This window comes from Nyctibius grandis, chromosome 2, assembly GCF_013368605.1.
Source record: "Nyctibius grandis isolate bNycGra1 chromosome 2, bNycGra1.pri, whole genome shotgun sequence".
In the NCBI taxonomy this organism is placed as follows: domain Eukaryota; kingdom Metazoa; phylum Chordata; class Aves; order Nyctibiiformes; family Nyctibiidae; genus Nyctibius; species Nyctibius grandis.
Window position 1 is genome coordinate 59,079,789 of NC_090659.1, and position 13,589 is coordinate 59,093,377.

Below are 13,589 nucleotides of genomic sequence, written 5' to 3' on the forward strand. Positions count from 1 at the left end.
ATAGCTGCACACTTCGGTGGTGGTGGCCTGTTCATTTTTGCTGTATCATTTTTATCCTTCAGTTGTCTTAAATGCAATTTTTTGACCTAAACTGATGAGGTTATTTTTTAGACGGAATTGCATGCACTTTATGAATTAAGTATATACATTTTCTTGGTTTTATGGGACATATTCATATTGCTTATGATACGCATACAATCTAAGCACTGTGACACTAACTAAAAGCCAGAATCTAGTGGATTAGGCTACAAGCCGAGGTTACAGACCCTTCATAGTCCATAGGAAGAGGAAGGGAATGCTGAAAAGTAGGTTAGTCCACCTGGGTCATTTATCACGTACCCAGTGATTAGCTCAAGGGAATCTAACCCCCTCTGTAGGCTAACACAGTGGTCTAATAGTGAATCATTTTGCTCTGGAGGAGGGAATCTTGGATTCTAGGTTATCATCTGCTTTGTGATTTGAAATCATAGCTTTCAATTTAGAGGAAGTGTTTTTTACCAATAGATTGCCACGTGATCTGATATGGGGCCGCTTTCCAAGCCTTCTGCTGAAACTGAGCAAGTGAATGTCTATGAATAAAGGTTTTGTGAGGCTGGAGAGTATATATATAGAAAGGGATTACTATGAAGGGAGAATTTTCTGGATCTGGTTCCAGTCACCTGTGCTGTTGTTATGTTTTGTCTTGAAGCCTCCTTGACTGGGAAATCCATATGTTATTCCTGGATCTGGGAACAGATTTGTGGGATTTTATTTAATTCTGCAGCTTGTAGGATGTTGAGTAACATAAGCACGAGGCAGTCACAATTTGCCTGCTTTGTACCCTCTGCACTGTTAGCTGTGTTAGCACACTTCGATTAATGTGACATTAGTGATCGTTTTGTTCTAGTGTTTCACCCACCGTTATTTAGAAATTGCACATATGTGGCCGTCTGTTTAAGCAGAGTGGAACTTGGTGTTTTGCAGGGAAAGCCTGGAAAAGATGGTGAACCAGGACCAAAAGGAGAAGCTGTATGTATTTTACTGAATTTCCAGTACTGTTTGTTACATTCAAAACAAAGAACTGGCTGTGTATTATAAATGGTTGAGATTTTTCTAGCCTTCTACTTAAAGTTGTTGCTTTCAGTGAATTGTGACTGGTTTGAAGATTTAAAAATTTGATGCTGCCAGGGCTAAGATGAAACTATATTTGTCATTTCTGGTTTTGCTATCTTCTACACGCAGGGTTTGCCTGGTGGGTTTGGGATTCCAGGACGACCCGGGGAGCCTGGTGCGAAGGTGCGTAATAGTGGCCTTTGCTTTCCGTCACGCAGAATGAAGGACTTACTTAAGAGCTTGTATCGTGTGTTCATAGATGTGCATTAAAACAACGAATGCACATAAAGCAATATTAAATTAATATTGCTAAGTTTTAAAGTCATCACACAGGAAAAGTCAAAATTAAGGTACCTTAGGTATCCCTGGTTTAGATCTCTTATATGAATTGATTAATGCAGGCTTTGTTTTCACAAACTCTTTGCCCAGCCAGCATATGTACAAATGTACTTTGCTAAAAATTCCAGTTTCTCTTTACATAGTGTAAAACAGCATGGGCCTGCAAACTAACTACTTACTGCTTATTATAGTGGTCCAGATACTTACCGTTTGGAAGTTGTATGAATCTGTATCGAAGTGTTAATTTGTTAAGGAAATCCTGTTTTGTGGGGAAGAAAATCTGATCTGGATTTAAAATGTAAATTGTATTTTGATTTAGGGTGACAAAGGTGAACGAGGTTTTCCAGGACCTCCAGGAAGAGTAAGTAAAATAAGTTCTTGTGTTATTTTAAATTTAAATGAAAATACAAATTTTGTGAAAGTCAAAGTGCTCAAACAATGAGGAAAAAAAGGGAGACTATGCATTTTCTGATCTCATTCTAAACAGTCATATCCTCATTTTTTCTTAATGGGAGCAAAAGTTGGATACAGTTCTTTTAAGTATGTTTGAAATTTGGGAAAGGAGCTCTCAAAGAATATGCATTTCAAATGTTTTGGACTATGAAAATGATAGGCATTGTTAATCAATGCAAAGTATCCAAAAGAGAGTTCAAAACAGTAAGTCTGGCAGCTTTGCAGTCTACATTTTTTTTAACACTTCAAATTAAAAATGGGATTAGTCAGCAACAAATAGGTCATTGATGGTGCTGCTTCCTCAACATGGGAGAAAATTCCCAACATCTGCTAATTTGATTTGAAAAATTGTGCATAATTCCTGAATATTTTATTGTAAATGTTAGCATCCTATATGTCAAGCTCAGATCAATGTTAGCAGAAGTTGCCAGAACAGCATATTTTAAAAATAAAGGTAATACAAACCTAATGGGTCAGTGCTTAGACCATGCTGAGATTTCTTGGCATCGTTCTTGTTCAGAAAGGTGCTATAAAGCTCTCCACTTAATCCTACTACTGATATGAAGGAATTTTGGTGGAACAGGAAATACTTATTTTCTCTGGTAATTCCTCAGCAGCTACAACCCTCTCACGGCAGTTGTTACGTATCACTGAAATTGCAAATATAACCAAAACTGCTCAAAATTGTTTTCACAAAACAAAATGGCCTCTGTACCATCAGGTCAGGATGGGAGAGATACAAATGAGGGCCCAGTTGTATGTTTCTAGTGTCCTAGTCTTTGTCCTGTGATTCAGGTTATAGATCCTGGACCAGTAGATACCTTTGGTGAAAAAGGAGAGCCTGGAGTTTCAGGTTTGCCTGGACTGAAAGGTCAAAAAGGTGAAAAAGGTATGTATTTTGTCTTGTCTTTTTGATTGAGTTATGCTTTTGGTTTTCTTATTAAAGGAAGTTAAAATTGCACTATCTGTGAGCTCAGGAGCTCTATATGACAGCGAAATGTTCCAGTTATTTATTTAATCGCTTTCAGGTTATTACCTTTTGTTGTAGTTTGTAGGATACTTCTCATCATAAATAAGACTGCCTTTCAGTTATAGATTGGAAAAGGATAAACTGGGATCTGTGAGATTATTTAAGAAGGATGGAAGTCAACACAGGCATAAAGAGGATAATGCAGAGAATCTTGAGACTCCTTTAAAAGAGTCTTTTAATCTTAAAATTACCTTGCATAATTTACAGGATTCTTCAGTTAACAGGGAAAATCAAGCATTCCCTTTCCCATGTTCCTCATTACAGACCTTACCTTATTGAAGAAAGATCAGTGGAGAAGATGGCACACAGCAGGGCCTTTTCCATAAATGTATTGTTTGCAGATATCTATAGATTATTTAACTTAACCTCTGATTCAGGGCATACTAGCTTGTAATGTGTACTTAAACAATATGTGCTAAAAGTTGACTGATGTTGGCATTGATGACTTCATCACCTAATTGAAAACCTCTCATTCTAAAGGTTTCCCTGGTATACAAGGCATCCCAGGACCTCCAGGTATGAATTTATGGCCACTGATTTTGTTAACATTTTTCCTGTGTTCTTCTTGGGTGAAGAGTCCTGAGAGATGTTTTCCTTAGCTGCTGCCAGTTACTGCCTGACTTACAGAACACCCAGACAGTGGCCTCTCTGAGGGTCTAACCATCCCCTAGACCCTTCCTGTAGATTGCTTTTCTTGTGTCTCTGATGTGATCCAGCCTTGCTCTTTGGGTAGAGCCCTGATAATTTTCTGCTTGAATTGAAGAAGTAGTGTGCAAAGGTCGTCAGAGATAGCCCAGAGGATATGGCTTCATTGGGTAAGGAGAGTTGTAGAATATGAATACATGCGTGGGTATGTGCATATGTACCTATGTATGTATACTCATATGTAGATAATTTGTTTTGCTGTCACTTCAGCTCTATATGTGTTTGCATAAATATAATAAAACAAGGTGTGCAGGGAGAAATAACATTTATTAGATCAAAGAAATCCCTGAAGGCTTCCTGCTTTTTTTTGACTATGTCACTTGATCTAATAAAAGTTATTTATTTTGCTTGCAAATGTTGCCTTTTTCATAGTCTTAACATCTGTTACAACACTGCTATTATGCATATATGTATATGTACATGTGTTTGAACTAAACCACCATATTTGCTTTTTAAAAATTAAGCAAATAATCTGTGAAACCTGACTCTAGCACATCCTGCAGTGATACTACTATTATCTCCTTTGCTTGCATTTTCTATCTTGACAGTGAGCTAAATATGAAATTAATGTGAGCCAGGGTCAGAGAGTTTCCAGGAAATTTTTCACAGTTTAGGAAGGAGATACTATATACCGCAGGCTGTAATAGTCCCTAAAGAATTCTGTGTGACAAGACAAGAAGAATAGTAGCTCTTAGTCTGTCATTACCCTACAGAAATTGATATTTGTATGACTTTCATATCTTCCTGCAATGTTGCAGAAGGCTCAAAATGGTTTAGCGATCAAGTCTAGTGATTAGTTGTGAACTGAAATAACTCATTAAAGTATGAAGACCTGTGTGACTGTACAAATAGCTAAAATGAGATCTTAAGTAATTTTTTATAGCTGTTTAACTGCTTCTCTTTATTGACTGTTGTTTGCTTATTATTCCTACAAACAGTTTTGGTTTTAGCATTCCTGAAATCTGCTAGCATTGTTGAAGACTTATTTACTGAAGTTCTTAGACACACTGTCCCTTTCTAGGTGTGTTTAAGATTTGGTTTATTACAAGTGTGTAATAGTTTCTAAGTGTAATAGCTAAATTAACTCCTGTGTCGCCACTATTTGCTACCCAGCAAAAGTTGATTCAACTAAATCTCAGAAAGGCACTTAGTACAGAATAAGTGTGTTTGTCTAGGCACCTAACCAAAGTAAGTTACTCTGAGCCGTAGAGAAAACACCCATAATAAAAATACAGTCCCTTTTTTATTTTGCTCTAACGTTTCTTTGTTTCTCTCAGAAACCTAATGGAAGCTTATGTGTCGATAATGTTACTGTCTTTTCATTTGTCACTTTTTTCTTGTATGTTTTACTCTGTCCAAAGGTCGACCACTTCCAGACAGGGTAGGATCACCTGGTGTCCCTGGAGAGAGAGGTGAAAAAGGTGAAAAGGGTTCTCCAGGATTCCCTTTACCTGGACCCCCTGGAAGAGATGGTTTCCCAGGTCCCCCGGGATTGCCTGGCCCACCAGGTCCTCCAGGCAAAACAGGTAGGTAAAGCACTCGATTGCTTTTCACAATGAAGACTCAATAATGCACATTGCATGCACATATAAAAGAAAAAAAAAAGACAATATTATAAAAGCTATAATCAGAATGCATCTACGTTATGGAAGAAACATATGAGAGTTGTTAATGGACCAAGTAAAAGCTGTTCCACAATGCAGCAAGCTGCTTGTTTCCTTACTGGGACAAGGATTCTTTGCTAAATAAATATTTTTAAAATTTCTTCAAAAGTTCATTTTGAACTGTTAAAATATAACCACATAGTTGACCTGAATACATATTGGTTTCCTCTGTGTCCTAATGTGCCAACCTAGAGATATTTATAGATTTTCAATTAAAAAATAACAGATACTAATACTGTTCTTAGCATAACAGATAGCTGTTCAATGTCACAATTTACAGGTCTGCAGTACCAATCTATGTAACAGATTGAACAGGTGTAAGAACTGCAGACTGAGATACTAGTCTGCCAGAAGTTTTTATGGTAAAATGAAATTATCTGACAGGAGAATGGGGTCAACACATGCTTTATAGAGGTAAATTAAAAGCTAGTAATGATGTGACAAATACATAATAATATTAGTAGTAATGATAACAACATTACAGCTATGTATAATTAGATTCTGATAAAGCATTTTTAAAGAGTAAAATGTTTTGGTTTTGCTTTGCAGTGCAAAAAGTGTAAGTGAAAGCTGTCCATGCTTAATAGCTCCTTACAACTGATGTTTTAACTCTTTATTGAAGGAAACTTTTGCTATAGGTGATACTGATATTGTGAGTTAAATTGTCATTTCAACATAAAACATGATATCCCTATTGTAGTAGTTTAGGTAGTCTAAAACTATTGAAAGGAACATTATTCTGTATGGAATTCCTAAACCAAAAGTACTTTGTTCAAAAACAATTGAAGATGCCTAGTTGTTGCTGTGTTTGTCAATGAAGCAGTACAAAATCCAGCACCTAGAATATGGAATTAAAGAGCTAAATCTTACCTTGCCCTAAAAATAAGAGAAATTCCTATTTTTCATACAACATGTTTCTGTCACTGCTTAATTCTGCTCCTTCCCCGGAAACTTCTTTAGCTTTCTTCAAGTGCATAATGGGAAACAATTCGTTTTCATTTAAATATGGTTTGCCAAACCTCACATTAACATTTTGGCTACTGACTTTGGACAAAATGATGTCACATGATATTGGGTCAGAACCTGTGCTATATCGTCAAAAAACAAGCACAATTTGTATTCTCATATCAAGCCTGCTAAACATTCTCATTTGTTACCTATTTCAGTTCCTAACATATGAAGTTTCTTGGTTTCAGGAAGTGTGATCAGTGTGAAGAAGTTAAATAGATGTTAACAAGCTGCTCTTGACCTAGAAAGTTTCCTAAAACATGGAAAACAAAAGTTAGGGTACAAAAACTCTACTTAATTAAATTCTTCAGAACGTCAATATTCTCCGTTCTCTTCAGGGTCAAACCAGCAATTTCTCACCCACAGCACTTTTCTTAGCCAAAACTTATAATAAAAAAAGATTTTATATGTAAATTGTTTGTAACCTTATCATGGCAGAGCCTGTCTTTTTCTCTGTAATTCTCGGGGTTTCTTAAGCAGTAAATATGGAACCAGAATACAGAATCCCAGTTAAATTTTTCAAAGTAAATCAAATAGAAATGTAACATGCTATCTGGACTTACCCCTCTTCATAGATACATTTTCAACTGGGACATTCATAAATGCAGCCCTATAATGGAAACCTGCACTTGTCAAACAATATTCTTTATTGCATTTCCATTGCAGATGGAATTGATCAATGCCAGCAGGGACAACCTGGTGCACCAGGTAGTCCTGGACCTCCAGGAAGAGATGGATTTCCAGGAGAGATGGGAGAGAAAGGTAATACTATTTTAAAGTGATTGCTTTCTAATGCTCTGTACCCTGGAGCTTGGGTATGTAAAGAGCCTGAGCAAGTTAGGCTGGATCCAGAGAAAGTGTACTTAAAGTTAGTTAAATAAATAGTTCATGGACATGGAAGGTGTTTCTTTAGTCTCTGGTGAGTAAAGGAAGGATATTGTGTGTTCAGTTGTGTGACAAAGTTCACTTACATTTCACTTAGCCTACACATTGCTGGAAAGTAATAAAGGATGGCACAGGGCTGAAAGAGGAGCTGGGAAGAAAGAAAGGGTTGAGTATAGCCCCATTAAGTGTAGATTGAACTGTTCATGGCAATTTAAGATGTGAATTCTGAGAATTACAAAGGGGCAGATGAGTTGGGAATGGAAATGGTTTATGAATCATTGCTGTCAGTATAATTGAAGCTAAAATTGTAACACCTATAAATAGGACTGTCAACCGTGTGTTTTAGCAGCATTGACTAAATGGACGTACAGAAAAATGAGCTGCACTCATTTAGACGATGGTTGCTCCTTCCTAATCTCATTCTACTCACTGCTTTTCTAAAACTGCAAAATTGCAGTGACTATAGAGGTTCTTCCATTTCTGCTTTAATCTTTTTATTTCTTCTATGTCCAGTGTATATTTCTTTTCTTCTTTTTGATCCTTTTCAGCCTGGTCCCTTTTAACTGTTCTGTTAAATATTATCCCTAGGATAAGACTTAAGTTGATTTTCATGCCATTCCTTTAAAAATTTTAAATAATTTTGAATATCAGTTTGCTGATAAATTCTCTTTGAAGCATGTAATTAGAAGCAGCACATTGATTTTTACTCTTTTAACATGAAGTGTATTAAATTGACATTTGCCCCTGAATCCACGTGCTTGTAGTTGTCTTAAATCTTTTCATTGTTATTCATTAGTTTTGTTGGGTTTTTTTTCAGGTGACAAAGGTGAATCCTGTGCCTTATGTGATAAAGTAGGACCTCCTGGACTTCCAGGACCACAAGGGCCACCAGGTCCAGCAGGTAAAAACCCACTAACTACCTGAGAATTAAGTACATAGGCTAAAATCTAAAAATGCAACATATATGATAAAATTAATTAATTTTGGTCCCATTAATCCAATTGTTTGTGAAACTGATGAAAGGAGGATGGAATATTCCCATTTTTGGCCTGATTCCAAATTTCTGATGCCATCAACAAGAATTATCAAGGAAGCAGAAACTGGCCACAGTGGAGGGTCTTTGCAAACTGTGGCCCAAATATTTTCACAGAAGATTGTGAAAGTGAAAAATAATGTGGGAACCATTTGCCCTATGTGCCCAGGCTTGGCAGTGCCCGTACGTACATTCCCAATCCTAGCATTAAATTCTGTGGCCAAAAAAAAATAATTATTTTTCTGCTACCATATGAGAGAAGTGCCACATGCGAATGGTGATATTATACCTAATGTTTGTTCTAGTGGCTATTAAGAAAAATGAATACAGTTTAGGTAGTTTCAAGACTGGTTACATTATAGGTCTAAATAGTAAGGTGAATTCATTCCTAAGTCAAATGAATCATCAACTTCTCAGTTTATGAATGCAGACACATATAGCACATGAGCACATGAATCCCGACAGCTTCACTGACTTTAGCAGCATTATGTTGATGTAACTGGGGATGGAATGAGACACACTGAGAAGGATCACAAAGAATTCACATACAATGAGCAATTTGTAAAAGCAAGTAATAAATAGAATTGTGGTTTTGTCTCTCTGATAAGGTTTTCCAGGACAATCAGGTTTCAAGGGTGACAGAGGCTTACCTGGACTTGATGGCCTTCCAGGGGTACCTGTAAGTAATGCCTTGCCAAATGCTATGTGCCTTGTGAGGCACGTGATCAAAAAACATGTTCATCAGTGTGGTTGTGTAATAGTTCTGTTTAAAAACAGACCAGCACAGTGATATGGTAAAATTAAGGAACTATGCCTAGCAAAATAAACTAGGAAGCAGAGTAGTTGAGCTATGAGAGGGAAAAAGAGCTGTGAGAAATGGGTTATATTTCTGTATTTGCCTGTCATATGAACTCAGCAGGACACATGACCTGGCTGAGCAAGCTAAGCAGTGGCGTTGGGTAAAAAGTAGGATTTCACAGGAAACAGATACAGGTCTGCCCTGACCTTCTTGTGAATTGTTCCATTAACTCTTTGCTGTTGTGTACATATATATTGAGAGAGAGACAGTGCCATCTAGTGTAGTGTAAACAATCTAATTTTAGCGTGCAATATACTTTGGCAGTTTGTCTGAATTTTGGGAAATGTGTGCAGTATATTCCATAAAACATAATTAGTTAGCAGGAAAGCTAAGCAATTTTGAGGAAATAAAGGAAGGCTGTGAAAGTGGATAGTATCCTGGTAATATGATCACTTGTAAATTATGTTGATGCAGCGCAACATGAGTCTCAGTGAGTAAGGCTGGATATCAGAAGCAGAACAGCCATAAGCATAGCACTTGTCTAAAATGTGACACAAATTACTCCTAGATGAGCACTGTACTAGCACAACTACATTTGATCTTGTCAGAGTTCACTTGAGTATCCCTACGTACACTGTGGTATGCTGCCAAGACCTACCTTAGCATACACGTTCCTGTAGTATAATGTGGATTTTGACACCATTTCTAATGTAAGTAGACTGAGTTTGTCAGAGTCTTCCCAGACTTTTTTTCTCAAAGCTGTTTTCTCCTTCCAGCTGATCACTTTTAGCAACATAACTTTTCAGTGGCATTCCCGTGCACTAGCTTTAACACACACTGGAGTTACACAAGCTCCCTCTATCACCAGCGATGAGAGAGAGGCACCTTCAGAAGTTAAACCAACTCTCCTGTATGAATTTCTTACTCAAGGAATCTATTTCTCTCCCTTGAGTATAAGTAAGGCCTAGATGCCTGAATTCAGCCAATGAAAGTTGGCTAGGATGGAGTCCATTCTCTATTTCCACCACAATAAATAAGATGGTGGCTGAGTTTATGATAATATCAATGGGATCCATGAAAGAAATAGAGGAGAAAAATAAAAGACATCCTAATATATTTAAGCTTTTTTCATTTCTGGCATTTGTTCTCAGCACATGTTTTGCCACACCTTTATATTTTCCTTTGATTGCCTCTTAAGTTCATGTCTTTCATCAGACAAGGACTGGTTGCTGTTCTGATGCTTTTCAGCTTGTTCTGCTCCACAAAGTTCAGCCAGGTGGTGATCCAGCATATAGTTTATCTTGGAAAAACTACACAGAGGCCAGCCTCGCAAGCTCACATTGTTTAGAGCCATACCAGAGCATCAGAGTCTGATCCAGGGCCCACCAAACATAATGGAAAGATTACCTTTGACTGTGTTCTGGTTCAGGTTTACTTGGAGGGCACACATCAGCCATCAACAGTGGACATTGCCCATGAAGTTTGTGCTTTGCTGCCATAGTGAGTAGCTCTGATTGATTCACTTGAAATTAGAGAGTGAATTCCTATGAGAAAAGTTCATGTAAGTCCTAGAAAACATATAGGGAAAAACTGGAATTCTGGAGATCCTATAGGTATATTATTAGGTAGATAACTTCTTCCCAGGAGAGCTTACAAAACTCTTTTCTGAGTATGTGCATAGTATTCTGATAGTACCAGCTGACTGTGATTGTTAATTGTACAAAATCAATGAACATTCGTAATGAAGGGAAACGTGTGTTTGTGTCAGCTAAATGTCATAAATAAACTACCCAGGGAGAAGCTTTCAGCTTTCAGTTAGCCTTAGCTCTTGTGCAAATAACGTTTGAGTTCTGTATAAGACAATTAATTTAATTTCACAGACAATCTATATATTTGATGAGTATTATAGTTGATTTAAAAGGTTTTGAAAGAAAGAAAATCATGGGTGGGGCTTGTGTAAGCACTTTAAACCTGTAAATTTGGCTGAGTTTGTCTTTGCATACTGGAAGTGTGTTATTTTCCTGTATTAGTACTGCTTCTGCTGGTATTGTAAGTTATCATGGAAATGTAGAGATACTTTTGTTGCATTTGTGTCAGGGAAATACGTTCCACGGTGTTACAGAATTCAGCATTTAAAGGTTGGGGCAGACACTTTAACTCTCAAAATGCCCTTTTAAAAAGCTTTGTTTACTTTGACGCTGATACTGTGTAAATATGCATAACTGAAATCCAGTGGGTAGTCTATTGAAAATTCAGAGTAGTTTTTTGGTGTCATGGCCTGCAGTTCTTGTGTAAGTGGTGTAAGTTTATATGCATCATCTAAACAGATATACCTGTGGTATGATAAATGACAAGATGGTCAAGACAAGAAGATTTGTGTTAATTCCTTATTCACACTGCTGTGTCCTGGAAAATATCCTCATTTGACCTCCTCAATCGAAAACTTAATGGTTTACTTGATTTGGGTCTACTCTTTAATTTCTGAAGATTTGTTTTCTTTTGTGTCAGTTGAAGGGTTGGTAGGGCAATTGATGACATCTGAATATGTGAAATTTCAGGGGCCCCCCGGCACTCCAGGACTTATTGGCAGCCCTGGGGCAAAAGGAGAACCAGGAGATTTTTCTTATGATTCTATCCTGAAAGGTGAAAAGGGAGATCCTGGTTTCCCAGGACAACCAGGTACTCCTGGAAGAGAAGGAAGACCAGGAAAAGATGGATTGCCAGGTCTCCAGGGTCCAAAAGGAGCATCGGTATGTGTGTTTCTTTATGTTTACATGTTGTCCTACTGTGTGGTTATATATGTTTACATACTGTCCTATACATTCTGTCTTTCAGATCAGAACTCACATGCTTTTATGCCCCATACATGCTTTCTGTTTATTGGTCTCATTCATTGTTCCACATCTTGTCCTTACCTTGAGTAGTTCATTCTTCTTCAGAGGAAGACTCCAGTTTCCCTGGAACTAGTGAGGGTCCTTCAATAACAGACTATTTCAGAGTTAGATTTTGACCTTTCTTTTTACATGTCAGGCAAATAAATGATCTGATTCAGATGTATTCACCACGGCTTGTTACGTTCAGGACTATAGAGCAAGGTTACTTCCCCCACAAAGTTGGGGGCCTGGACAGTAGTTTTGTTCCTTTCTCCCTTTCTCACAGCTTGATAGTGAGAACTAGTGTGGCTGTTTTAGCTGATATCTGGAGATGACTGAAGGAATGCAGTTATCCAAGTAGATATTGTTGAGACAAGGTTGCCCAGAGAAGTTGTGGATGCCCCCTCCCTGGCAGTGTTCAAGGCCAGACTGGATGGGGCTCTGAGCAACCTGGTCTAGTGGAAAGGTGTCCCTGCCTGTGGCAGGGGGGTTGGAACTAGATGGTCTTTAAGGTCCCTTCCAACCCAAACCATTCTATGGTTCTATGAACTCTGTTCTAGCGTACTTCCGTTCTTGTGGAAACTAATGCTTCAAAGTCTTGCACTGATAGAGAGTTCAGCTGATATGGCTGTGGAGCTGAATGTGGAGCTCACATCTGCTCCCAGATCCGCCACTGGGAACACAGCCTACATAGTCCAGTTAGCTGCATGGCACACTAGGTATGATTTCCGTGTACTATTCCACGTACAATCCACTTTTTTCAGCATTACAGATAAATCCAAGCGTGCTAAATCCAAGTTACAAAATATTCAAAGAGAGAGAATGACATGTTCTATCTTGCCAATCAGGCAAGAAGTACAGTTATACTTTCCAAAAATTAGGGTACAGCTGGCTTGAAAGGAGAACGTGGTCCCCCTGGCCAACCTGGATTCCCTGGTGTACGTGGTGAAAGAGGTTTTCCTGGCCCTCCTGGGGTAGGCGCTGCAGGGTTACCCGGTGACAAAGGAGACAGAGGATTTGCTGGAACCCCAGGTTTACCAGGCCTTCCAGGTAATGCTATAGTATGCTTTAAAAAAAAATTAAAAAAAAGGTGCCCTTTTAAGTGGTACAGCTTGGAGGATCATTGGAATTTAAGACTGAAATAAAAAGACTTTCTCATTTAAATCAGTGTTTGCATTCAGCAGTATAATTGCAATTAATAATAATTAGGTTCAACCTAAACTGAGTTCATCGTAGTTTTCTATGAACCTTCTACAAAAAAACTTTGTAACAAGTCAGTTGTAATGATATGGATAAACTAATGTTGCTGGCTAGGTGAAACTCCCTTGTTTAATTTCATCAGTTTCTGTACTTAATACATCTTTACATTCACAGGAGCAAAGGGTGAAGCAGGACGAACTGTATCACTCCCTGGACCTCCTGGGGCAGATGGCCTTCCTGGGCCACCTGGTTTCCCTGGACCCCAAGGTACAGTAGCCTGTTAATCTTTGTCTGATGATCATAGTGTCTCTGTTCCCCAGAAGCTAGCCTTTGTATTAACATTTGTCTTGTTTTCACTTGCAAAGGTGACAAAGGGAATCCTGGGCTTCCAGGTAGACCCGGCCTGCCAGGAGAAAAAGGTGCTGTTGGGCAGCCAGGTATAGGGTTCCCTGGACCTCCAGGACCCAAAGGTAAGATAAAGTTATTCATCTAACAGAGCTGGTGTAAC

At 38.2% G+C, this 13,589-nt stretch overlaps 1 protein-coding gene across 1 annotated transcript in view; it reads left to right on the forward strand.

Annotated features, from left to right (window-relative positions):
* Nucleotides 1–13,589, forward strand: part of COL4A1 (collagen type IV alpha 1 chain) — a 143,192-nt gene that overhangs the window by 97,232 nt on the left and 32,371 nt on the right. Inside the window, exons 16-28 of the mRNA XM_068417484.1 lie at nt 964–1,008; nt 1,222–1,275; nt 1,751–1,792; nt 2,680–2,773; nt 3,395–3,430; nt 4,981–5,145; nt 6,958–7,053; nt 7,994–8,077; nt 8,818–8,888; nt 11,567–11,758; nt 12,763–12,931; nt 13,256–13,348; nt 13,447–13,551. Of these exons, the coding sequence (XP_068273585.1) occupies nt 964–1,008; nt 1,222–1,275; nt 1,751–1,792; nt 2,680–2,773; nt 3,395–3,430; nt 4,981–5,145; nt 6,958–7,053; nt 7,994–8,077; nt 8,818–8,888; nt 11,567–11,758; nt 12,763–12,931; nt 13,256–13,348; nt 13,447–13,551 (1,246 nt within the window). The remainder of the gene's footprint in view (nt 1–963; nt 1,009–1,221; nt 1,276–1,750; nt 1,793–2,679; nt 2,774–3,394; nt 3,431–4,980; nt 5,146–6,957; nt 7,054–7,993; nt 8,078–8,817; nt 8,889–11,566; nt 11,759–12,762; nt 12,932–13,255; nt 13,349–13,446; nt 13,552–13,589) is intronic.